Genomic DNA, 23,812 nt, shown 5'->3' on the forward strand with positions numbered 1-23,812 from the left:
GGTAGAGGTATACAACAGGAACGCGCACACCGTTTTGTTTTGACCTTCCAAAGATGGCGTACATCAATCTACTTTACGGCTTTTGCGACTGATGACGCAATGACGCAGCGCCGTCCCCACCATACATTCAGTTCAAGTATGAAAACAATAAACAACCCTGAGAAACGGGAGATATGCAAGAAGATCTGTCGTCCAGTTTCGACAGAAATACAGCTAAAAGATTAACTGGAACAACCATAGACGAGTTGAATGTTCTGTAAAACGACGTTGGACTCATCGGTCCTGACACAAAGGATTTCCGAGAGACTGCTTTCCCTTAGCCCCTTCTAGCTAGCCATGTAGCTCGTTCTTCGTTAGTACACTTTGCTTTCTTTGTTATGCAGTTGCCAGATGACTGTTTTCGCATTCGTTTTCCTCCATCTCTTCGCTCCCTCACCCTGAACTTGCTGGCCCTATGTCTCGCTGGCTTTTCCCCTGGTCAGGCTCAATCAAGAAGCGGGCCTGTCGGTACCTCTTACAGCATTACCTCGGTCACTTCTTGCAAGAACGACTGAGTTTGGAACAGTTAAGTTTGGACCTGTACAATGGTAGTGGTGTCATCAAAGAAATCAACATCGACGTTTGGGTAAGTTAGTGAAAGTAGTACGGTCGTTTAACTGTCGGAACAACTGGTTGCTTTTGTGTGTTCCCATGCACCCTGGCCCTCAACTAACTTATTTCGCAATTTCAAGACCTGAACATAACAACAATCAACGTCATATCCTCGCTTCTCGTGAGTTCAAGGAACAGCCGTTCCGAGATATTTTTGTCAACATCTAATTGGAAAATAACTCACTTCATCCAGTGTCGCTGCAGTTCAGTTGAAATATATATGACCAAGTTATACTTAGGTCTTGCAAACGCACTCACTTTCAATCAGCAGAACAGACAAACCCATTGCCCTAAGCCATTTCCACCAGCTGTTTATTGTAGGACACGTTTCTTTTTCCAACATCTTCCAGTCATCTCTTAATTTCTCATCACACCTCCTTCCCTCTCCCCCAGGCGGTCAACGAACACTTGGAGTCTCTTGGGGCTCCATTTGAGATTGTGGATGGGTTTGTGAGCAGCATAGAGGTGACAATTCCCTGGTCAGCTCTTGTCACCGACCACTGCACCCTCATCATCTCAGGCCTTCAGATAACATGCAGACCCAAGTACAGGATCAGTAAGTCTCAGCCTGACAGCCAGTCTACCTGACTAATGAGATCTTTGTTATTACCATGTTATTGCATCAGCTCCTGTTCCTGTCACTGCCGCAGGCCTGTCAGGTTCAGGAAGGAAGTTGTGGTAACCAGTGATTAGCAACCTTTTAGAATGTTATTGTCAACAAAGACAAATACAGTAATGTCTAGTACTAGCTAACCATTTGTTGTAAATGCCTGAGCTCAAGAGAAGACATCTTACACTATCCCATGCTCAACATTTCTCAGAGCCAGCTGAATCATGCCTTGTTTTTGTTTAATTGTAGGTGGGGGTTTGGACTCCCAGGGCTGGTCCACATGCATGACCTCCAGCATGCAGCTGGCCCAGGAGTGTCTAAAGGACCCCCCTGAGGCGTCAGAGGAGCCACCCGCGCCACTGGAGGGCCTGGAGATGTTTGCACAAACTATTGAGACAGGTGAGTCACTGGGTAGGCCTTGTTTGTGCGTGTGTGTGTGGGGGGGCAGGCAAAGACTATTTTAAAGTTGTCATTATTGTTCCTGTACTGTCCCCAGTGGTTGGTTAGGGCCTTCTTCTGAAGATAACAACTTGTCCTGTAATTTTCAAACTGTGCAGTCAAAGTAATGTACTGTCAATTCCAAACTTGTGAGATAAGGACTGATATCATAACCCTTCTGGTTTCTTTGTGACCAATATGCTTAGTGATAACGGATGTCCTTGTTTGTGTTATGTTGCAGTCCTGCGTCGGATCAAAGTCACCCTCCTGGACACCATCGTCCGAATCGAGCACCAGCCCCTGGACATTGAGACGGGCATTGCCTTAGAGGTGCACATCAAACGGTATGTTGGTTCTCACCACACTGACATTCTTACACTGCCTGTGTTGGTCTGTCCACCTGACCAGTTTAGAAGTCAGGAAGGACAGGAGATGAGGAAACACTTCTGTCTCAGGATTTGTCTGTAGATCTAAAGAGAACATCTGAATCTCGGCGAAGCTTCACTATCTTTAGTAGAGCTTGTGTGTGTGGTGGGTGTTTTGGCTGATGTTGAAAGTAATATAGTGTTATTGTGCTGAGTGCTCTGCCCCCGGTGGCTGTGTGGTGTGCTGCGCTGCAGGCTGGAGTACTGTGACGAGGCGGTGAGGGACCCCAGCCAGACAGTGCCTGTAGACATCCACCAGCCGCCTGCCTTCCTGCACAAGATCCTCCAGCTCAGCTCTGTTCAACTGCTGTACGAGACCACCGGAGGGCCCCAGGTAACACGCACAGTTTTAAATTGACCACGACACTTATAAACCCACTCATGTACACACACACTCACCAGCATATACTCAAGTTTGATCCCAATATAACACACACATCTTTTAGAAATGAAATATCCACTTATAGATACTCACATAAACTCATATTTCCTCTCACACTCCCCCTAGTGGCTAGCTGACAGACTACCAACCAGTAGTGCTGGTAATGTTCCTCTCCTTCACAGGGTCCTTTAAGCGGTTTTAACCATTGTAATTATCCTCTCCTTCACAGGGTCCTTTAAGCAGTTAACCATGGTAATCATCCTCTCCTTCACAGGGTCCTTTAAGCGGTTAACCAAGGTAATCATCCTCTCCTTCACAGGGTCCTTTAAGCAGTTAACCATGGTAATCATCCTCTCCTTCACAGGGTCCTTTAAGCGGTTAACCAAGGTAATCATCCTCTCCTTCACAGGGTCCTTTAAGCAGTTAACCATGGTAATCATCCTCTCCTTCACAGGGTCCTTTAAGCAGTTAACCATGGTAATCATCCTCTCCTTCACAGGGTCCTTTAAGCGGTTAACCATGGTAATCATCCTCTCCTTCACAGGGTCCTTTAAGCAGTTAACCATTGTAATTATCCTCTCCTTCACGGGGTCCTTTAAGCGGTTAACCATGGTAATCATCCTCTCCTTCACAGGGTCCTTTAAGCAGTTAACCATGGTAATCATCCTCTCCTTCACAGGGTCCTTTAAGCAGTTAACCATGGTAATCATCCTCTCCTTCACAGGGTCCTTTAAGCAGTTAACCATGGTAATCATCCTCTCCTTCACAGGGTCCTTTAAGCAGTTAACCATGGTAATCATCCTCTCCTTCACAGGGTCCTTTAAGCGGTTAACCATGGTAATCATCCTCTCCTTCACAGGGTCCTTTAAGCAGTTAACCATGGTAATCATCCTCTCCTTCACAGGGTCCTTTAAGCAGTTAACCATGGTAATCATCCTCTCCTTCACAGGGTCCTTTAAGCGGTTAACCATGGTAATCATCCTCTCCTTCACAGGGTCCTTTAAGCAGTTAACCATGGTATTCATCCTCTCCTTCACAGGGTCCTTTAAGCGGTTAACCATTGTAATTATCCTCTCCTTCACGGGGTCCTTTAAGCGGTTAACCATGGTAATCATCCTCTCCTTCACGGGGTCCTTTAAGCGGTTAACCATGGTAATCATCCTCTCCTTCACAGGGTCCTTTAAGCAGTTAACCATGGTAATCATCCTCTCCTTCACAGGGTCCTTTAAGCGGTTAACCATGGTAATCATCCTCTCCTTCACAGGGTCCTTTAAGCGGTTAACCATGGTAATCATCCTCTCCTTCACAGGGTCCTTTAAGCGGTTTTAACCATTGTAATTATCCTCTCCTTCACAGGGTCCTTTAAGCAGTTAACCATGGTAATCATCCTCTCCTTCACAGGGTCCTTTAAGCAGTTAACCATGGTAATCATCCTCTCCTTCACAGGGTCCTTTAAGCGGTTAACCATGGTAATTATCCTCTCCTTCACAGGGTCCTTTAAGCGGTTAACCATTGTAATCATCCTCTCCTTCACAGGGTCCTTTAAGAGCGGACACCACTGGCTCAGCCTCAGCCAGCGAGGAGGAGGAGGGTGTTGAGGAGGAGGAGGGTGTTGAGGAGGAGGAAGGTGTTGAGGAGGAGGAGGAGGAGGAGGAAGGTGGTGAGGAGGAGGAAGATGACCCTCCAGCCGTCCAGCAGCCCCTCCTCATCGGCAGCTGCTCTGGCTTCATGGAGACCACGGTCAAGATCAAACAGAACGACATGCTGCCTGGACCTAAGGTGTGTGTGTTTCAGTGGATTTGTTCAGTTCCTTCCTGTGTTCACTTAAGTTTTTAAGAACCTCTGTTTTGCTTTGGTCCTTTTGTTCTGTCACTGTTATTACAGCCACTTGTCTCTCCTTATCTTTCAGTTGGAGCTGGATGGGAAGGTGGGTTGCCTCCACCTGCTGCTCTCCCCAGACCAGATCACTCACCTGACCGACCTTCTGTCTGCCCTCTGCATCGACACAGGTGAGTAAGGAAACTGGTTACCTGTTTCTCCCCACCTGCATTCCACATGTCTTAGTTCCACATCCTCATGTCATTGACAGTGGAACAAAACTCTTAACTGAACACACTTTGTTTGCATCCACATTTCAGTGTCTTTTAACCATGCACATCTTCATCCACACTGTGTACTGCTGATCCTGTATGAATTCCTCCCTGTCTATCCTACCAGAGCCTAAGCCCAGTGGTGCTGGGGTTCACAGCCGTCCCCTGGACTCTGAGGACCTGCGTCTGATAGAGGAGGACTTGAGCAAACAGTTGAGCTCCAGCCCCGGAGACGGAGATCCGGACTGGGACGAAGAGCCTGACATGGAGCCCTACCTCACCGGTCTGGAGAACGGGGGTACGTAGAGGGTAGCTAAAGAGTTGGAATGCAATATGGAGGCTAGTGAAGGTTGCGGTGACAGGGGTTGTATTAGCTTTGTGGTGACCCACATTCTGCAGGACACGTGTACAGTAGTCTGCTGCTGCATCATGTTCTGTGAGAGCTTGGTTGAACTTGACATGTGAAGCATAGTGCTCCTTCTCTCTCTTTTCTCACTTGCTGTCTCGGTCTCTTGCTCTCTTTCTCCTCCCTCTCTCATTCTCTCTCTCAGATATGTTCTTCTCCATGGGTCCTGGTATGACTAGCAGTGTGACGTCCGCGCGCTCTCTCTCCGACAGCATGGTGTCGTCTACACACAGCCAGGCTAGCTACGCCCAGGGCCTACCACAGGGTCCCAGGCATTATCCTGTACCAGGATCACTATCCAGCCTGCCACAGTGTAGCAGAATACCAGGTAACACTCACACTGTCTTGTACACATTTTACAGATAACAAAAACTATACAAATTATCTTATTAACCCGTCCTCCTCCAGGGCGAAGTAGCCAATCAGAGCCACTGAAGCCAGCGGTGTTGCTCCGCCTCTCGCTTGGCGGGCTCACCCTAACCCTACTGGAGCAGGACCCGCCCCCCGGGCCGGATGCAGCATACTCATTGGCCCAGGTGTCTCAGGTGTTCTTCCAGGAGCTGGCCTTCTTCAAAGACAGCATGTTCAGCGAGAGAGACTTCCACCACCTCAGGGCTAGCTTCGCTAAAGCCTGCCCCCACTCACACCTCAGGTACAAACACACAATAGCCTCTTCAACATTGGCCACCACTCCTCAGATAAATCAACAGACCTGCCCTACATATCAATAAATTATCCTTATTTTGCTCTCTCTCTCATATCTCTCTCTCCATCTCTGTCCCCTTTTCTCGCTCTCCATCTCTGTCCCACTTTCTCGCTCTCCATCTCTGTCCCCCTTTCTCGCTCTTCATCTCTGTCCCCCTTTCTCGCTCTCCATCTCTGTCCCCCTTTCTCGCTCTCCATCTCTGTCCCCCTTTCTCTCTCTCCATCTCTGTCCCCCTTTCTCGCTCTCCATCTCTGTCCCCCTTTCTCGCTCTCCATCTCTGTCCCCCTTTCTCGCTCTCCATCTCTGTCCCCCTTTCTCGCTCTCCATCTCTGTCCCCCTTTCTCGCTCTCCATCTCTGTCCCCCTTTCTCGCTCTCCATCTCTGTCCCCCTTTCTCGCTCTCCATCTCTGTCCCCCTTTCTCGCTCTCCATCTCTGTCCCCCTTTCTCGCTCTCCATCTCTGTCCCCCTTTCTCGCTCTCCATCTCTGTCCCCCTTTCTCGCTCTCCATCTCTGTCCCCCTTTCTCGCTCTCCATCTCTGTCCCCCTTTCTCGCTCTCCATCTCTGTCCCCCTTTCTCGCTCTCCATCTCTGTCCCCCTTTCTCGCTCTCCATCTCTGTCCCCCTTTCTCTCTTTGTCTCTCTCTCCATCTCTGTCCCCCTTTCTCTCTCTCCATCTCTGTCCCCCTTTCTCTCTCTCCATCTCTGTCCCCTTCTCTCTTTGTCTCTCTCTCCATCTCTGTCCCCCTTTCTCTCTCTCCATCTCTGTCCCCCTTTCTCTTTGTCTCTCTCTCCTCTCAGGATGACTGGAGCAGCGGTACAGGTGGTGTGTGAGATGCGCAGTGCAGGTCGCCACTCTCGTGCTGTGACCTCTGACCTGTCCTTCAGTAGGCTAGAGCTGCTTGAGTGTCTCTGGGAGCCAGGAAAGCCCCAATACACTGAGGTAGGAAAGGGGCTGTTATTTGAGATGATCTGAGGGCTTCAACACAACATTCCACATGATACAGTGTGCTGCAGCATGGGCTAGCATTGCCCAGGATATAACTCTTCCCACCTTCTCTAGTTGCTCCACTTCCAGCGTGCTGGAATGTTCACAGTGGGAGCTACAGCCAGACCCTGTGCACAGCTACACTACAGTCTCACAGAGAAACACCTGCGCAAGGTAAACCAGGACAGTGTGTGTTTGTGTCATTTGAACATGTTCAAAAGCTAATACGTAATTGTTTTGGTCGCCTCTGTTAACCTGCTACCCCCTCCTCCTGACATGTCAATGACTCTGTATTGCAGGGGAGGCAGCGTGTTCTGCGTAGAGACAGTGTAGTGAGGGTAGAGTTGGGAGAACTGAGTGCTGAGTTGGACCTGGACATACTGAGTCGACTGGAGTCTCTGAGCAGAGCCTGCAGCCACTGTCCCACACAGACAGGAGGAGGACCCGTCCACACACAGGTAAACACTTAGCAGGCCACCAGCCACTAAGAGGACCTGTCCACACACAGGTAAACACTTAGCAGGCCACCAGCCACTAAGAGGACCTGTCCACACACAGGTAAACACTTAGCAGGCCACCAGCCACTAAGAGGACCTGTCCACACACAGGTAAACACTTAGCAGGCCACCAGCCACTAAGAGGACCTGTCCACACACAGGTAAACACTTAGCAGGCCACCAGCCACTAAGAGGACCTGTCCACACATGGGTAAACACTTAGCAAGCCACCAGCCACTAAGAGGACCTGTCCACACATGGGTAAACACTTAGCATGCCACCAGCCACTAAGAGGACCTGTCCACACATGGGTAAACACTTAGCAAGCCACCAGCCACTAAGAGGACCTGTCCACACATGGGTAAACACTTAGCAAGCCACCAGCCACTAAGAGGACCCGTCCACACATGGGTAAACACTTAGCAGGCCACCAGCCACTAAGAGGACCCGTCCACACATGGGTAAACACTTAGCAAGCCACCAGCCACTAAGAGGACCCGTCCACACACGGGTAAACACTTAGCAAGCCACCAGCCACTAAGAGGACCTGTCCACACATGGGTAAACACTTAGCATGCCACCAGCCACTAAGAGGACCTGTCCACACATGGGTAAACACTTAGCAAGCCACCAGCCACTAAGAGGACCCGTCCACACATGGGTAAACACTTAGCAAGCCACCAGCCACTAAGAGGACCCGTCCACACACGGGTAAACACTTAGCAAGCCACCAGCCACTAAGAGGACCTGTCCACACATGGGTAAACACTTAGCATGCCACCAGCCACTAAGAGGACCTGTCCACACATGGGTAAACACTTAGCAAGCCACCAGCCACTAAGAGGACCCGTCCACACATGGGTAAACACTTAGCAAGCCACCAGCCACTAAGAGGACCCGTCCACACACGGGTAAACACTTAGCAAGCCACCAGCCACTAAGAGGACCTGTCCACACATGGGTAAACACTTAGCAAGCCACCAGCCACTAAGAGGACCCGTCCACACATGGGTAAACACTTAGCAAGCCACCAGCCACTAAGAGGACCCGTCCACACACGGGTAAACACTTAGCAAGCCACCAGCCACTAAGAGGACCTGTCCACACATGGGTAAACACTTAGCAAGCCACCAGCCACTAAGAGGACCCGTCCACACACGGGTAAACACTTAGCAAGCCACCAGCCACTAAGAGGACCCGTCCACACACGGGTAAACACTTAGCAAGCCACCAGCCACTAAGAGGACCTGTCCACACACGGGTAAACACTTAGCAAGCCATCAGCCACTAAGAGGACCCGTCCACACATGGGTAAACACTTAGCAAGCCACCAGCCACTAAGAGGACCTGTCCACACACAGGTAAACACTTAGCAGGCCACCAGCCACTAAGAGGACCTGTCCACACACAGGTAAACACTTAGCAGGCCACCAGCCACTAAGAGGACCTGTCCACACATGGGTAAACACTTAGCAAGCCACCAGCCACTAAGAGGACCTGTCCACACATGGGTAAACACTTAGCATGCCACCAGCCACTAAGAGGACCTGTCCACACATGGGTAAACACTTAGCAAGCCACCAGCCACTAAGAGGACCTGTCCACACATGGGTAAACACTTAGCAAGCCACCAGCCACTAAGAGGACCCGTCCACACATGGGTAAACACTTAGCAAGCCACCAGCCACTAAGAGGACCCGTCCACACATGGGTAAACACTTAGCAAGCCACCAGCCACTAAGAGGACCCGTCCACACACGGGTAAACACTTAGCAAGCCACCAGCCACTAAGAGGACCTGTCCACACATGGGTAAACACTTAGCATGCCACCAGCCACTAAGAGGACCTGTCCACACATGGGTAAACACTTAGCAAGCCACCAGCCACTAAGAGGACCCGTCCACACATGGGTAAACACTTAGCAAGCCACCAGCCACTAAGAGGACCCGTCCACACACGGGTAAACACTTAGCAAGCCACCAGCCACTAAGAGGACCTGTCCACACATGGGTAAACACTTAGCAAGCCACCAGCCACTAAGAGGACCCGTCCACACATGGGTAAACACTTAGCAAGCCACCAGCCACTAAGAGGACCCGTCCACACACGGGTAAACACTTAGCAAGCCACCAGCCACTAAGAGGACCTGTCCACACATGGGTAAACACTTAGCAAGCCACCAGCCACTAAGAGGACCCGTCCACACATGGGTAAACACTTAGCAAGCCATCAGCCACTAAGAGGACCTGTCCACACACGGGTAAACACTTAGCAAGCCATCAGCCACTAAGAGGACCCGTCCACACATAGGTAAACACTTAGCAAGCCACCAGCCACTAAGAGGACCCGTCCACACATGGGTAAACACTTAGCATGCCACCAGCCACTAAGAGGACCTGTCCACACATGGGTAAACACTTAGCAAGCCATCAGCCACTGAGGCGCCATTTGATAAGGTTTTTGATATGCCTGCCTCACAAAATAAAGTAAAATTTCAGGTTTGCTTTATGTTTACGATCGTTTATCTTTGAACATTTTCCTCTCCGTCTCTCAGACCCAGAGCAGTGAGCTGCACTCCTCTCTCTCCCTCCTCTCGCCCCACGCCATCCTCAAGCTCCGCTTCCCCATCCCGGACCTCCGGCCGTACCCCCTCCGACGCCCGCCTTCCCAGAGGTCCGTGCGGCAAGAGACCCTGGTGCTGGAGCTGTGTGACCTGGATATCCGCTCGCAGGAGGGCCCTGACCTACAGCCGGATCCCCAGGCACCCCCTGGCCCCTCCCATGGCTCCCTCACACAGCTACTGGAGGCCAGCTTCAGTGACATGCACGGTGAGGAACACACACACACACAGTCAAATATATACACAAACAACAACAAAAGTAACACTCACATTTTGAGCAATTGTTTGTTCATTGTCTCTCAGGAACGTATGAGGGCTGGGAGGGAGGTTCCTTCCCCTGTATCAGAGTCAAGAAGAGTCGAGACTCCATGGCCAAGTGAGTGTGTTTCCGGAACATGTATTTTAGGGGAGTTTGTTTCACTTGCTGTGTCACTTGGCTGTGTAGATTTAATGTGTTTCAAAAGACAACGTTGCACATCAACCTACTGTATAGTTTACATCTGTCTCTTTCTTCTATCTATCTCTCCCTCCCTCTCTCCAGGCTGTCAGTGCGTGTGAGTGGAGGAGAGGGTCTGGGGTCAGGGTTAGGGGGGGTAGGGGTGGGTCTGATGAGGGACCTGGGATCCATGTCGTTTGAGAACCCCTGTGAACTCCGAGAGAAGACCAGCTCTCCCTTCTCCTCCAACCGCACCATGTTCGAGACTGAGGAGGTACCGCACCATCCCATCACAAACACCTAGACTCCTCTCTCGCCCCCGGCCGTCTCTCTCTCGCCCCCGGCCGTCCCTCTCTCTCTCTCGCCCCCGGCCGTCCCTCTCTCTCTCTCGCCCCCGGCCGTCCCTCTCTCTCTCGTCCCCGGCCGTCCCTCTCTCTCTCTCCCCCGGCCGTCCCTCTCTCTCTCTCGCCCCCGGCCGTCCCTCTCTCTCTCTCGCCCCCGGCCGTCCCTCTCTCTCTCTCGCCCCCGGCCGTCCCTCTCTGGACCAGTTTTCAGTTTCTCTCACAAAATTACTTCCTAAAGATGTTGGTTTTATTTGACCCATTTTCTGGAAGTTTCAGTCTAACCTTTCCTCATTGCCCCTCTCTCCTCCTCTCAGATGGTGATCCCAGCAGACCCAGAGGAGATGCAACAGTTCCAGTCTCAGTGTGTGTCTCAGTGTGTAGTAGATGTATCTCTGCCCCTGGCCTACATCTTCCTGCCCAGCAAACAGGCCTTCCAGAGTGTCTACAACAGGTGTGTCTCTCTTTTTCTGCTCGGTTGCTTATTTGTTGACACCATTTTACATCGCTTTTTTTCTGTTCTTTCCCTTCGTCCTCCTCTCTCCCTTTCCATCCCTGTAGGATCAATAATGACCTGTTGATGTGGGAAGCCTCTCCCCCCTCAGACCCTAAGAGCGACCACAGCCCCCAACACCGTCGCCAAGACAATGACTATTTCCATCTTTGCAAGTCTGCCTTCAAACTAGGTGAGACCCCCATACTGAGACTTGTAAACCACTTCAAACTGGTCAGACAGAATTGGGTCATCTCTGTGTAGCAACTTGTTAATGTCTTTAGTCTATTTAAAGCTCTGATTTTAAACTGGCTTGCCAAGTGGTATGTGTTGAGCAACTCTTTAGTCAGCACCCCTGTAGACCATGTGAAATGTGTTGTTGCTCAGCAGTTCTATAACTGTGACGTTTCTGATCCCTCAGACGAGGAGGAGGAGGAGGAGGAGGAAGATGTTCAGTTCTACACAGCCAGTGTATCAGCCAGATGCGGGCAGTCGGAGCCCCGCCCTAACCACAACCTCAGCTTGCTCTCCCTCACCGTCGTCATAGGGAAGGGCCGCCTCCAAGCCATGACGGACAGCAAGGTGAGCAAATAATGAACCAGCTACATCTTACAATGGTTAGCTAGGTATATAGACTGGAGAGATTTTGTGTTCCTGGTTCAAATCCTGACTGGACCTTACTGTCTGAAGGAACGATATTATTACACAAATTGGATGTATGTGTACTATGATTCTTCTAAGGAAGACGCATAAATAAATAGTTTTCTGTTTCCTGTTTCGCCTCCTTCAGGGAGAGACAGGAAGTCAGGAGGACCGGTGTCACGGGGAGCTCATGTTGGACCTGGAAGGGGGAAAGATGTTCAGTGTGGCGCAGCATCAGAACAACCCCCATCTCAGCTTCCTGTGCTTGGAGAGCAGGAGGGTGGAGCTTTACCACAAAGGTGAGTGGAATGGCTCTGTGATATCAGGGTTTAGCTCTGATAGTACCTTCCTAATCACATGTAGTAGTGTGACAATCTATGTGTTTTCATGTAGATTGTTTTTAGCCATGAGCTAATCTCTTCTAAATGACTGACAGCCCTTACCTCTTTCCTTTCTGGTCACTCACCCTTTTCCTCCCCCTCGCAGCTGTAGTGAAAGACTCCCCCGTCCCCAGGCGGTTAGAAATGCCCAGCTTCACTCCCCCAGGGCATCTGGACCCTACCATTTACCCCACAGAGGTGGGGGTGAGCAGTGTGAGTGGCAGGGAGACTGAGGTCCACATGTTATCCACGGCTTTCAAAATAACCCTGGACCCTCAGAGGAACGTCAAGGTAACATTCATATCTTCTCATTTATTTTTTGAATATCACCGTTTGATTGCGCTTGTAAGTTATCTGTGCTTGTGATGTGGAGAGAAATATCACTGACTTAATTCTGTGTTTGTGTGTGTTTCACAGGAGTTCCTGGTTGCCCTTCGTCTCCATGGCGCCACTATGCGACATCAGATGGCACAGACCAATCACAGCTGGCACGAACAGGTATGGGGGAAATGGGGGATCCTATCACATACCAAAGCAGAGAATCTTCAGGCACATATCATGATTTGACTGCGTGGGGTGTGTTGGGGTGTGTTTGGTTAGTGAGGCTGTGTTTCTTCATGACAGCTGGTTGATTTTCTGGATGTCATTGATGACCCGATCCTGGGCTACACACCTCCTGCAGTTATTACCGTCCTACACACACACCTGGCCACCTGTGCCGTGGACTACAGGTACACACACACCAGATCTACATATGTGGACAAAGGCAGATAATAAATGAACATAATAATGATTTTTCACTTCTCTCGTGTCTCTGTCTCTCAGGCCCTTGTATCTTCCATTGAGGGTGTTGTTCACAGCAGAATCCTTCTCTCTGTCGAGTAACATCATCGTAGACACGGCCACCTTTCACCTCAGGTTTATCCTGGATGACTCTGCACTGTATCTCTCTGATAAATGTGAAAGTGATGTTGTGGACCTGAGACGAGGTATGCCACACGATTAACTGTATCGCATGTGTACATCTGCATCTGAGTGTGTGTTCAATTCTAACGCTCTCTCTCTGTCTCTCTCTCTGTCTGTCTCTCTGTGTCTCTGTCTCTCTGTCTCTCTCTCTGTCTCTCTCTCTCTCTCTCTGTCTCTCTCTCTCTCCCCCCCCCTCAGACTATGTGTGTGTTCTGGACATTGATCTGCTGGAGCTGGCCATTACCACATGGAAAGGCAGTGATAAAGGGAAACTGGTAAGTTCTTAGCCTGCCAATTTTGTGTGATTATATATCTGTCTGTGTGTTTGAACTTAAGAGACTGTTGGTCTCAAATCTACACTGTCTTCCTTTCTCCTCTGCTCCAATCCCCTCCTCTCTCTCCCAGTCCCAGCCTCTGTTTGAGCTGCGTTGCTCCAACAACGTGGTTCACCTCCACACCTGTGCTGACTCCTGTGCTGCCCTGGTCAACATGCTGCAGTACCTGGTCTCCCAAGGAGACCTGCACCCGCCCCCCCGACAAACATCACCCACTGAGATCGCGGGACAGAAACTGCCGGTAAGACAGACAGACCAGTATTTATTATGGCTCCCCATTACTCTTCCTTGGATCTGGCAAAATGAAGGAAGTTTTACAGTTTTAAAACATTACAATGAATTCATTACAGATTTCGCAACACACTGTGTGCTCTCAGGCCCCTACTCCACTACCACATATTTACAACACAAAATCCATGTATACGTGTGTGTATAGTGCGTATGTTATCGTGTGTGTGTATGCATGTGTCTGTGCCTATGTTTGTTGTATCTTCACAGTCCTCACTGTTCCAGAAGGTGTATTTTTACCTGCTTTTTAAATCTGATTCTACTTCTTGCATCAGTTACTTGATGTGGAATAGAGTTCCATGTAGTCATGGATCTATGTAGTACTGTGCGCCTCCCATAGTCTGTTCTGGACTTTGGGACTGTGAAGAGATCTCTGGTGGCATGTCTTGTGGGGCATGGGTGTCTGAGCTGTGTGCCAGTAGTTTAGACAGATAGCTCAGTGCATTCAACATGTCAATACCTCTCACAAACACAAGTAGTGATGAAGTCAATCTCTAATCTACTTTGTGCCAGGAGAGATTGACATGCATATTATTAATATTAGATCTATATGAACATTCAAGGGCCAGCCGTGCTGCCCTGTTCTGAGTTAATTGCACTTTCCCTAAGTCCCTCTTTGTGGCACCTGACCACACGACTGAACAGTAGTACAGGTGAGACAAAACTAGGCCCTGTAGGACCTGCCTTGTTGATAGTGTTATTAATGCAGAGCATCACTTTATTATGGACAGACTTCTCCCCATCCTAGCTACTGTTGTATCAATATCTTTTGACCATGACAATTTACAATCCAGGGTTATTCCAAGCAGTTTAGTCTCCTCAACTTGCTCAATTTCCACATTATTCATTACAATATTTATTTCAGGGGTTTAGGGTTTAGTGAATGTATTTTGGACAAATCAATGCTTTTAGTATTTTGAAGTATTTAGGACTAACTTATTCCTTGCCACCCATTCTGAAACTAACTGTAGCACTTTAAGTGTTAGTCATTTCAGTAACTGTATTAGCTGATGTGTATAGTGTTGAGTCATCCACATAAATACACACACTGGCTTTACTTTTTCCAGCTGCAGACTATGACCGATAATGTTTAAAGCCGCGCTGAAGTCTAACAAAACAGCCCCCACAATTTTTTGATCATCTGTGTTTGTTTAATGTCCTTCCCTATAAGCGTGTTGAAAGTATGTTGTCAATTTGTTTACTGTTCTTGGGTAGCGGAATGACTTTTGCTTCCCTCCAGGCCTGAGGTCACATGCTCTCTAGTAGGCTTAGATTAAAGTGATGGCAAATAGGAGTGGCAATATCGTCCACTATTATCCTCAGTAATTCTCCATCCAAGTTGTCAGACTGCGGTGGCTTGTCATTGTTGATAGACAACAATCATTTTTTCACCTCTTCCACACTCACTTTATGGGTTTCAAAATTTCAATTCTTGTCTTTCATAATTTGGTCAGATATACTTGGATGTGTAGTGTCAGCGTTTGTTGCTGTCATGCCTAAGTTTGCTAATCGTGCCAATGAAAAAAAAACATTAAAGTAGTTAGCAATAACAGTCAGTTTTGTGATGAATGAGCCATCTGATTCAATGAATGACGGAGCTGAGTTTTCTTTTTTTCCCAAAATATAATTGAAGGCTCTCTGAAGCTTTTTTACTGTCCTTTGTCATTTTTCTTTGTTTCATCGTGTAGTTTCTTCTTTTAATATATTCACATGATTTCTCAATTTGCAGTATGTTTGCCAATTGGTTGTGTAGCCAGACTTATTTGCCATTCCTTTTTCCTCATCCCTCTCAACCATACAATTCCACAGAGATTGAAGTTTTGACAGTTATTTTTATAACGGGTGCATGCTTATTAGTAACTGGGATAAGCAATGTCTGCTTGCTCTTCATTACACACCACGGACCAACAAATATTCTTTACAACAACAATATAGGAATCACTACAAAACCTATTGAATGACCTCTTATACAGTATATTAGGCCCAGCTTTTGGAACTTTGGATTTCCTAGATATGGCTACTATATTGTGATCACTACATCCTATGGATTTGGATATGGCTTTAAAGCACATTTCTGGAGCATTAGTAAAGATCTTATCAATACATGTTGATGGTTTCATTCCTGTGCTGTTTATATACATTAGACTAGTATATACTACAACTGAAGAGATTGAAACTGTGGAGCGGCAGAATAGGAGACTGACTCCACTAGCGTAAACTTTCTATTGCAGGGACGAGCAACTTCAGTCCTCAAGGGCCTGATTGGTGTCACACTTTTGCCCCAGCTAACACACCGGACTCCAATTATCAACTAATCGTGATCTTCAGTTTCAGAATGCAGTTATTTGAATCTCAACCCCTGAGGACTGGAGTTGTCCATCCCTGATCTGTTGTCTGTGTTTACGTGTCGTGTTAGTTGTCAGAAAGTCCCGCCTCCTTGCCACCCTGCCCTCCAGCTGAGACTGCTGAGATCAACCAGTGCGATCTCCTTGATGCTTTGATTGACACCGAGAGGAGCCATCCAGATGAGGATATGGACTCGGGTAAAACGGGCTTTTAAGTGACAGTGTAGTTCAGCATCTCTCTAGATATAACATTTTACGTTTTTGTCATTTAGATCAGTGTTTCCCAACTCAGGTTCTCCAAAACCCAAAACAGAGCACATGTTTTATGTAGCCCCGGACAAGCACACCTGATTCAACTAATCATCGAGCCCTCTGAGTTGAATCAGGTGAGTTTGTCTGGGTCTACATAAAAAACGGCTTCTGTTGGGGGGACTGTAGTTGGGAAACACTGATTTAGCGGATGCTCTTACCCAGAGCGGCTTACAGTCCTCTATATACATATAATAGATATTAAAAATAGAGGATGGTGATCACTCCTGGATATGTGGAATATTTCCTTGTGTGTTTCCAGGTTCTCCCACAGTCCCGCGGGGCTCACCTGTCTCTGTCTACCTGTTCCCCGGGGAGGCTCCCAAGCTCCACCCACCTGTTGTCATTGACGGGGAGGAGTCAGAGCTTGACGGACTGGTGGCGACAGCCACTGAGGTGCAGGCAGATATGATGTCAGAGGAGGGCTCTGAGTGTTCAGAGGACAACGAGGACTTCTGCATCCTAGAGGCTCCTGGGATGGGTATACCTGTGCGTCTCTTTCATCTTCATCCCCCTCATCTTGCCATACTACTTACTCGTAGTTCACATGGAATTTAATTATGCTACATGAAGTACTAAACCTATTCTGGTGTCCATGTTCGTCAATTCACCCTCAGCCCAGAGACGGGGAGCCCATGGTGACGGTGCTAACTGAGGGTCCTATCAGGGTGAGGGAGGGCCACTTCTCTCGACCTCGGGGCAGCTCTGACCTGCTGCGGGCCCCCAGCCACTTCCCTGTCCCCCAGAGCAGGGTGGTGCTACGAGAGGTGTCTGTTGTCTGGCATCTGTACGGCGGGAGAGATTTCGGGGGCAAGGCCATGTCTACACACACGCAGCATGGAAACAGGTGCCCATACACACATATACAGACAAATGCACAGAATTATAATTAATAATGGCGCCGGAGGGGGGTGGCTGCCGTTTTACGGGCTCCTAACCAAAAGGTGATATTTTTTTTTTTTTAGCCCTCCCCCCAATTCTCTCTCTCTACATAGATTTATGACTTTACGACAGGTTATAAATACCTGGTAGAAACTGGCCATGCAGTATTGAGAGAGTCTACCAGAACAAAGAACTTAATCCCCAAAATGACAGAAATAAACAATATTTCTATATTTTTGAGAATGTTGGACTGGCTTAAGGGACAGTTATGACGAGTGCGTTTCACTTGGTGAATACATGAAAGACAGGAAACACACAACTAGTATCTCTTAAAGTGTACATTTCCCAGCTGTCAGTTTTATATCTAAATATTGTGAAACATATGTGATTAAACATGAAACTATTTGTGAACCTTCTAAATGAGAGTATGGATTTTCAAAGATTAACTAGTCAGTGGCCACACCCCCATGAACCCAGACATCACATTAGGTGTCGTGGACAGCCCTTTTCTCTGAAGTGTATAAAACCACCCGTGACAAAATGTACATTTCATGCCAAAGAAACCCTCCGTAAGCAGGACGCCTCGAATGGTTAAGAAGTCAGAGAACACCGGGGCGGAGTTCCCACGTTGGAATGGCTACAATTCTATAGGCCATCAGAGACCATACAGCTGTAGTTTGGCTACACGGCTGGAAGTGGTTAAACTCAGACTATAGATCACTACAGAATAGGAGCGAATCTTAGACGTATAATTACTAGTCTGCAGCTAGAAATTACGTAAATCTAGAACGAGAATACCAACAACCGCCGAAGCATCTATCTATGAGAACCTTTCCGAATGATACTCTGAAATATCCATTCTAAACACCGACAACCACAAAAGATTGTAACTTCTGGGAAAGTTAACCAGAGACTCTGATGAACTCAACAGGAGAGACAGCAACGACGTCTAAGTGTAAATATGTACATTGCAATTTCTTTCAGAATGAGTGGCCATTCATGTGCAAAGGATTAGCATTTCAATTAATATAATTATAGACTGTGTGTTGTGAATCCATTTAGTCTTTCCCGCTCTCTCAGGCCCCACCCATTTCCTTTGTCTACCAAGCCGTCTATCAACTTAGCCCACTAGGGATTTTCCATCATTGTTAGTAACCAATATCTACTGTTTGTTTGATGTATTTCTGTGATTAGTTAGTTAGTAAATAAATAATTTAGCCAATTTATATATTGCTGATTCATTATGGAAACTAGGGTTTGTGCAGATAACCAAGAATTTTAAGACGTTTGGAATGAGACTAATGAAAATTAATAATTCATTAATAGATTAATAATTGATCAGATATTAAAATATCTGGAGTTATATTCTAAAAAGTGTAACTTTAATCAACATTTTCCTTGGTGACCCAACTTCCTAGTTAATTCATGTTTACATGATTAGTTTAATCACGTAATAATTAAACCTAGAGAATTGATTTGATAAAATAAGTCTTCACATGTAATGATAGTCACAGACACAACACTCATTTTGTACGTAGTGTTGCTACTACCATCTCTTATGACCGAAAATATCTTCTGGACATCAGAACAGTGATTACTCAACTCGAACTGAACAAAGATTATTTTTTTCTTTAATGAGTCCGACATGAAGCATATACTACCTTGTCAAGACAAGGCCCAAATCTCTGTTAACAGCGTGAAGAAAAGGGAGAGGAGGGCGGGGTGCCTTGTAAGAATTTGTAGACAAGTAGGGAAACCACCACTACCCTCCGTATGATTGTACTTTGGCCAATAATTGGGAAACAAACTGGACGATCTACAATTAAGACTATCCTACCAACGGGTTGTGTGTCTATTTGTCAACTGCTGGTGCACGATGTTTAATATTAAAAAAGTCTTGAGGTATTACTCGCCTGAGGTAGAATAAATACCTCATTATAAAGCTGTAGAGCACACTATCTACCGAGAGAGTTCACATCTATATTATTCGTAGCCGTCTATTTACCACCACAAACCGATGCTGGCACGAAGACTGCACTCAATGACCGGTGTAAGGCCATAAGCAAACAAGAAAATGCTCATCCAGAAGTGGCGCTCCTAGTTGCCGTGGATTTTAATGCAGACAAATTTAAATCTGTTTTACCTCATTTCTACAAGCATGTCACATGTGCAACCAGAGGAAAAAGCTCTAGACCACCTTTACTCCGCACACAGAGACTCATACAAAGCTCTCCCTCGCCCTCCATTTGGCAAATCTGACCATAATTCTATCCTCCTGCTTACAAGCAAAAAATAAAGCAGGAAGTACCAGTGACTCGCTCAATACGGAAGTGGTCAGATGATGCAGATGCTACGCTACAGGACTGTTTTGTTAGCACTGACTGGAATATGTTCCTGGATTCATCCGATGGCATTGAGGAGTATACCACCTCAGCTTCATCAATAAGTGTATCGATTTCCCAACCATACGCTATGGATTACAGGCAACATTCGCACCGACCTAAAGGCTAGAGCTTCCGCTTTCAAGGAGCAGGACGCTAATCCGTACGCTTATAAGAAATCCCGCTATACCCTCCGACCAACCATCAAACAGGCAAAGCGTCAATACAGGACTAAGATTGAATGCTAATGAACATGTGGCAGGGCTCGAAAAATATTACAGACTACAAAGGGAAACTCAGCCGCGATCTGCCGTGATGTCAGCCTACCAGACAAGCTTCATGCCTTTTTTATGCTCACTTTGAGGAAAGAAACACGGAGCACCAAGTCTAGGACCAAGAGGCTCCTTAACAGCTTCTACCCCAAAGCCATAAGACGACTGAACAATTAATCAAATTCCCCCAACCCCCTCTGTCTTTACACTGCTGCTACTCACTGTTTATTATCTATGCATTGTCACTTTATAAATTACCTCGACTAACCTGTACCCCCTCACATTGACTCTGTACCAGTACACGCTGTAAATAAAGTCGTTATTGTTATGTTACTTTTTGATTAGATTTTTTTTTTAAATTCTAATTTATTAAGTTAATCTTTTCTTAATTTTTTATTCTTTGCGCACACAACCCAGCAACCGGCACTTGAATTTGTAAGATTTCTCTCTTAATGATCATCAAGCTCCTTTCTACCTCTACCCCTCTCTCTCTAGGGGTCGCTCTGTCCCCTCTGGGATGCGTGGGTCCCCGTCCCGCTCCGCTGCTCCGTCACGGCCACAGAATTCTTGGCGTTGGGCTGGAGGTGGTGGACGACAACACAACCTGCTCATGGAGATCCAGCTCACCAAGGTAGGGTGACTGTATGTAGTGTGTGTGCACAAGGTGTGTCCATACAGTACTCTAAAGATATTGTTTGACTTTTGATTTTTTTTCTCTGTACAAAATGGAAAGCTAATGAAAAAAAAAAACCCATCGTAAGGATATGTTCAGTTGGAGTGTAGTATAAATGTCAACCGATGCTTTTGTTAATGTGGAGACAGCAAAAAGCTACAACTGGTACTATTAGTTAAATGTGCCATTCCTATTCCAGGTGAGCTTCCAGCACGAGTCGTATACGGTGGTGTCTGCGGCTGGGCCGTGTCAGGAGGGAGGGGTGCCTGGGGTCGGGGTTGGCGCGGTGGGCGAGCAGCCTCTGTCCCGCCAGGTGTTCATTGTTCAGGAGCTGGAGATACGCGACCGCCTGGCCTCGTCCCAGCTCAACAAGTTCCTCTACCTGTACACAAGCGAGAGCATGCCCCGCAGAGCACACTCCAACATGGTGAGAGAAGAGGCTTTTTATAGCCATTTATCATTATTTACTTTTTGTTGTGAAAATCAGTTTAAAACAATGATTTTAATTTACAGTGGAATTATAAGCTTTTTCAAACAGAAATTTGCATCCTGTAGCTCTAACTCCAAAAAGTTCTAGGACACTAAAGTCCATGGAGAATAAGAGCACCTCCTCCCAGCTGCCCACTGCACTGAGGCTAGGAAACACTGTCACCACCGATAAATCCACGATAATCTAGAATTTCAATAAGCATTTCTCTACGGCTGGCCATGCTTTCCTCCTGGCTACCCCTACCCCGGCCAGCAGCTCCACACCCCCCACAGCTACTTGCCCAAGCCTCCCCAGCTTCTCCTTCACCCAAATCCAGATAGCAGATGTTCTGAAAGAGCTGCAAAACCTGGACCCGTACAAATCAGCTGGGCTAGACAATCTGGACCCTCTCTTTCTAAAATTATCCGCCGCCGCCATTGTTGCAACCACTATTACTAGTCTGTTCAACCTCTTTCGTATCCTCCGAGATTCCTAAAGGTTGGAAAGCTGCCTCGGTCATCCCCCTCTTCAAAGGGGGAGACACTCTAGACCCAAACTGTTATAGATCTATATCCATCCTGCCCTGCCCTTCTAAAGTCTTCGAAAGCCAAGTTAACAAACAGATCACTGACCATTTCGAATCCCACCGTACCTTTTCCGCTGTGCTATCTGGTTTCTGAGCTGGTCATGGGTGCACCTCAGCCACGCTCGAGGTACTTAACGATATCATAACCACCATTGATAAAAGACTGTACTGTGCAGCCATCTTCATCAACATGGCCAAGGCCTTCGACTCTGTCAATCACCGTATTCTTATCAGCAGACTCAACAGCCTTGGTTTCTCAAATGACTTCCTCGCCTGGTTCACCAACTACTTCTCAGACAGAGTTCAATGTGTCAAATCGGAGGGCCTGTTGTCCGGACCTCTGGCAGTGTCTATGGGGGTGCCACAAGGTTCAATTCCCAGGCCGACTCTTTTCTCTGTATATATCAATGATGTCCCTCTTGCTGCGGGTGATTCCTTGATCCAACTCTACGCAGACGACACCATTGTGTATACATCTGGCCCTTTGTACACTGTGTTAACAAACCTCCAAACGAGCACAACACTCCTTCTGTGGCCTCCAACTGCTCTTAAACGCTAGTAAAACTAAATGCATGCTCTTCAACCGATCGCTACCCGCCCAACTAGCATCACTACTCTTGACGGTTCTGACTTAGAATATGTGGACATCTACAAATACATAGGTGTCTGGCTAGACTGTAAACTCTCCTTCCAGACTCATATTATGCATCTCCAATCCAAAATTAAATCTAGAATCGGCTTCCTATTTCACAACAAAGCTTCCTTCACTCATGCTGCCAAACATACCCTCATAAAACTGACTATCCTACCGATCCTCGACTTCGGCGATGTCATTTACAAAATAGCCTCCAACACTCTGCTCAGCAAACTGGATGCAGTCTATCACAGTGCCATCCGTTTTGTAACCAAAGCCCCATATACTACCCAACACTGCGACCTCTATGCTCTCGTCGGCTGGCCCTCGCTACATATTCGTTGTCAGACCCACCGGCTCCAGGTCATCTACAGTATATCACAAAAGTGAGTACACCCCTCACATTTTGAAAAAATATGAGTATATCTTTTCATGTGACAACACTGAAGAAATTACACTTTGCTACAATGTAAAGTAGTGAGTGTACAGCTTGTATGACAGTGTAAATTTGCTGTCCCCTCAAAATAACTCAACACACAGCCATTAATGTCTAAACCCCTGGCAACAAAAGTGAGTACACCCCGAGGTGAAAATGTCCAAATTGGGCCCAAAGTGTCAATATTTTGTGTGGCCACCATCATTTTCCAGCACTGCTCCCTCAATGAACTGGAGCTCCCCAGTGCCGGCAGCACTCATGCAGCCCCAGACCATGACACTCCCACCACCATGCTTGACTGTAGGCAAGACACACTTGTCTTTGTACTCCTCACCTCATTGCCGCCACACACGCGTGACACCATCTGAACCAAATAAGTGTATCTTGGTCTCATCAGACCACAGGACATGGTTCCAGTAATCCATGTCCTTAGTCTGCTTGTCATCAGCAAACTGTTTGCGGACTTTCTTGTGCATCATCTTTAGAAGAGGCTTCCTTCTGGGACAGCCATGCAGACCAATTTGATGCAGTGTACAGCGTATGGTCTGAGCACTGACAGGCTGACCCCCCACCCCTTCAACCTCTGCAGCAATGCTGGCAGCACTCATACATCTATTTCCCAAAGACAACCTCTGGATGTGACGCTGAGCATGTGCACTCAACTTCTTTGGTCGACCATGGCGAGGCCTGTTCTGAGTGGAACCTGTCCAGTTAAACCGCTGTATGGTCTTGGCCACCGTGCTGCAGCTCAGTTTCAGGGTCTTGGCAATCTTCTTATAGCCCAGGCCATCTTTATGTAGAGCAAAAAATCTTTTTTTCAGATCCTCAGAGAGTTCTTTGCCATGAGGTGCCATGTTGAACTTCCAGTGACCTGTCAGTATGAGGGAGTGTGAGAGCGATGACACCAAATTTAAAACACCTGCTCCCCATTCACACCTGAGACCTTGTAACACTAACGAGTCACATGACACCGGGGAGGGAAAATGGCTAATTGGGCCCAATTTGGACATTTTCACTTAGGGGTATACTCACTTTTGTTGCCAGCAGTTTAGACTTTAATGGCTGTGTGTTGAGTTATTTTGAGGGGACAGCAAATTTACACTGTTATACAAGCTGTACACTCACTACTTTA

At 47.4% G+C, this 23,812-nt stretch overlaps 1 protein-coding gene across 1 annotated transcript in view; it reads left to right on the top strand.

The window, feature by feature from the left end:
• Positions 1 to 91: 91 nt before the first annotated feature.
• The window catches only part of atg2a (autophagy related 2A), a 29,833-nt gene continuing 6,112 nt past the window's right edge, over positions 92 to 23,812 (top strand). The window contains exons 1-31 of the mRNA XM_064955108.1: positions 92 to 625; positions 1,045 to 1,207; positions 1,511 to 1,660; positions 1,941 to 2,043; positions 2,320 to 2,458; positions 4,043 to 4,285; positions 4,416 to 4,515; positions 4,724 to 4,894; positions 5,148 to 5,330; positions 5,411 to 5,654; positions 6,508 to 6,649; positions 6,770 to 6,868; positions 6,994 to 7,152; positions 9,747 to 10,020; positions 10,116 to 10,188; positions 10,354 to 10,522; positions 10,907 to 11,043; positions 11,151 to 11,275; positions 11,504 to 11,664; positions 11,873 to 12,023; positions 12,211 to 12,395; positions 12,522 to 12,602; positions 12,729 to 12,835; positions 12,930 to 13,093; positions 13,269 to 13,345; positions 13,476 to 13,646; positions 16,110 to 16,236; positions 16,610 to 16,836; positions 16,965 to 17,194; positions 20,378 to 20,513; positions 20,755 to 20,982. Coding sequence (XP_064811180.1) covers positions 455 to 625; positions 1,045 to 1,207; positions 1,511 to 1,660; positions 1,941 to 2,043; positions 2,320 to 2,458; positions 4,043 to 4,285; positions 4,416 to 4,515; positions 4,724 to 4,894; positions 5,148 to 5,330; positions 5,411 to 5,654; positions 6,508 to 6,649; positions 6,770 to 6,868; positions 6,994 to 7,152; positions 9,747 to 10,020; positions 10,116 to 10,188; positions 10,354 to 10,522; positions 10,907 to 11,043; positions 11,151 to 11,275; positions 11,504 to 11,664; positions 11,873 to 12,023; positions 12,211 to 12,395; positions 12,522 to 12,602; positions 12,729 to 12,835; positions 12,930 to 13,093; positions 13,269 to 13,345; positions 13,476 to 13,646; positions 16,110 to 16,236; positions 16,610 to 16,836; positions 16,965 to 17,194; positions 20,378 to 20,513; positions 20,755 to 20,982 — 4,890 coding nt within the window. The 5' untranslated portion in view covers positions 92 to 454. The remainder of the gene's footprint in view (positions 626 to 1,044; positions 1,208 to 1,510; positions 1,661 to 1,940; positions 2,044 to 2,319; positions 2,459 to 4,042; positions 4,286 to 4,415; positions 4,516 to 4,723; positions 4,895 to 5,147; positions 5,331 to 5,410; positions 5,655 to 6,507; positions 6,650 to 6,769; positions 6,869 to 6,993; positions 7,153 to 9,746; positions 10,021 to 10,115; positions 10,189 to 10,353; positions 10,523 to 10,906; positions 11,044 to 11,150; positions 11,276 to 11,503; positions 11,665 to 11,872; positions 12,024 to 12,210; positions 12,396 to 12,521; positions 12,603 to 12,728; positions 12,836 to 12,929; positions 13,094 to 13,268; positions 13,346 to 13,475; positions 13,647 to 16,109; positions 16,237 to 16,609; positions 16,837 to 16,964; positions 17,195 to 20,377; positions 20,514 to 20,754; positions 20,983 to 23,812) is intronic.

This window comes from Oncorhynchus masou, chromosome 32 (assembly GCF_036934945.1).
Source record: "Oncorhynchus masou masou isolate Uvic2021 chromosome 32, UVic_Omas_1.1, whole genome shotgun sequence".
Lineage (NCBI taxonomy): Eukaryota > Metazoa > Chordata > Actinopteri > Salmoniformes > Salmonidae > Oncorhynchus > Oncorhynchus masou.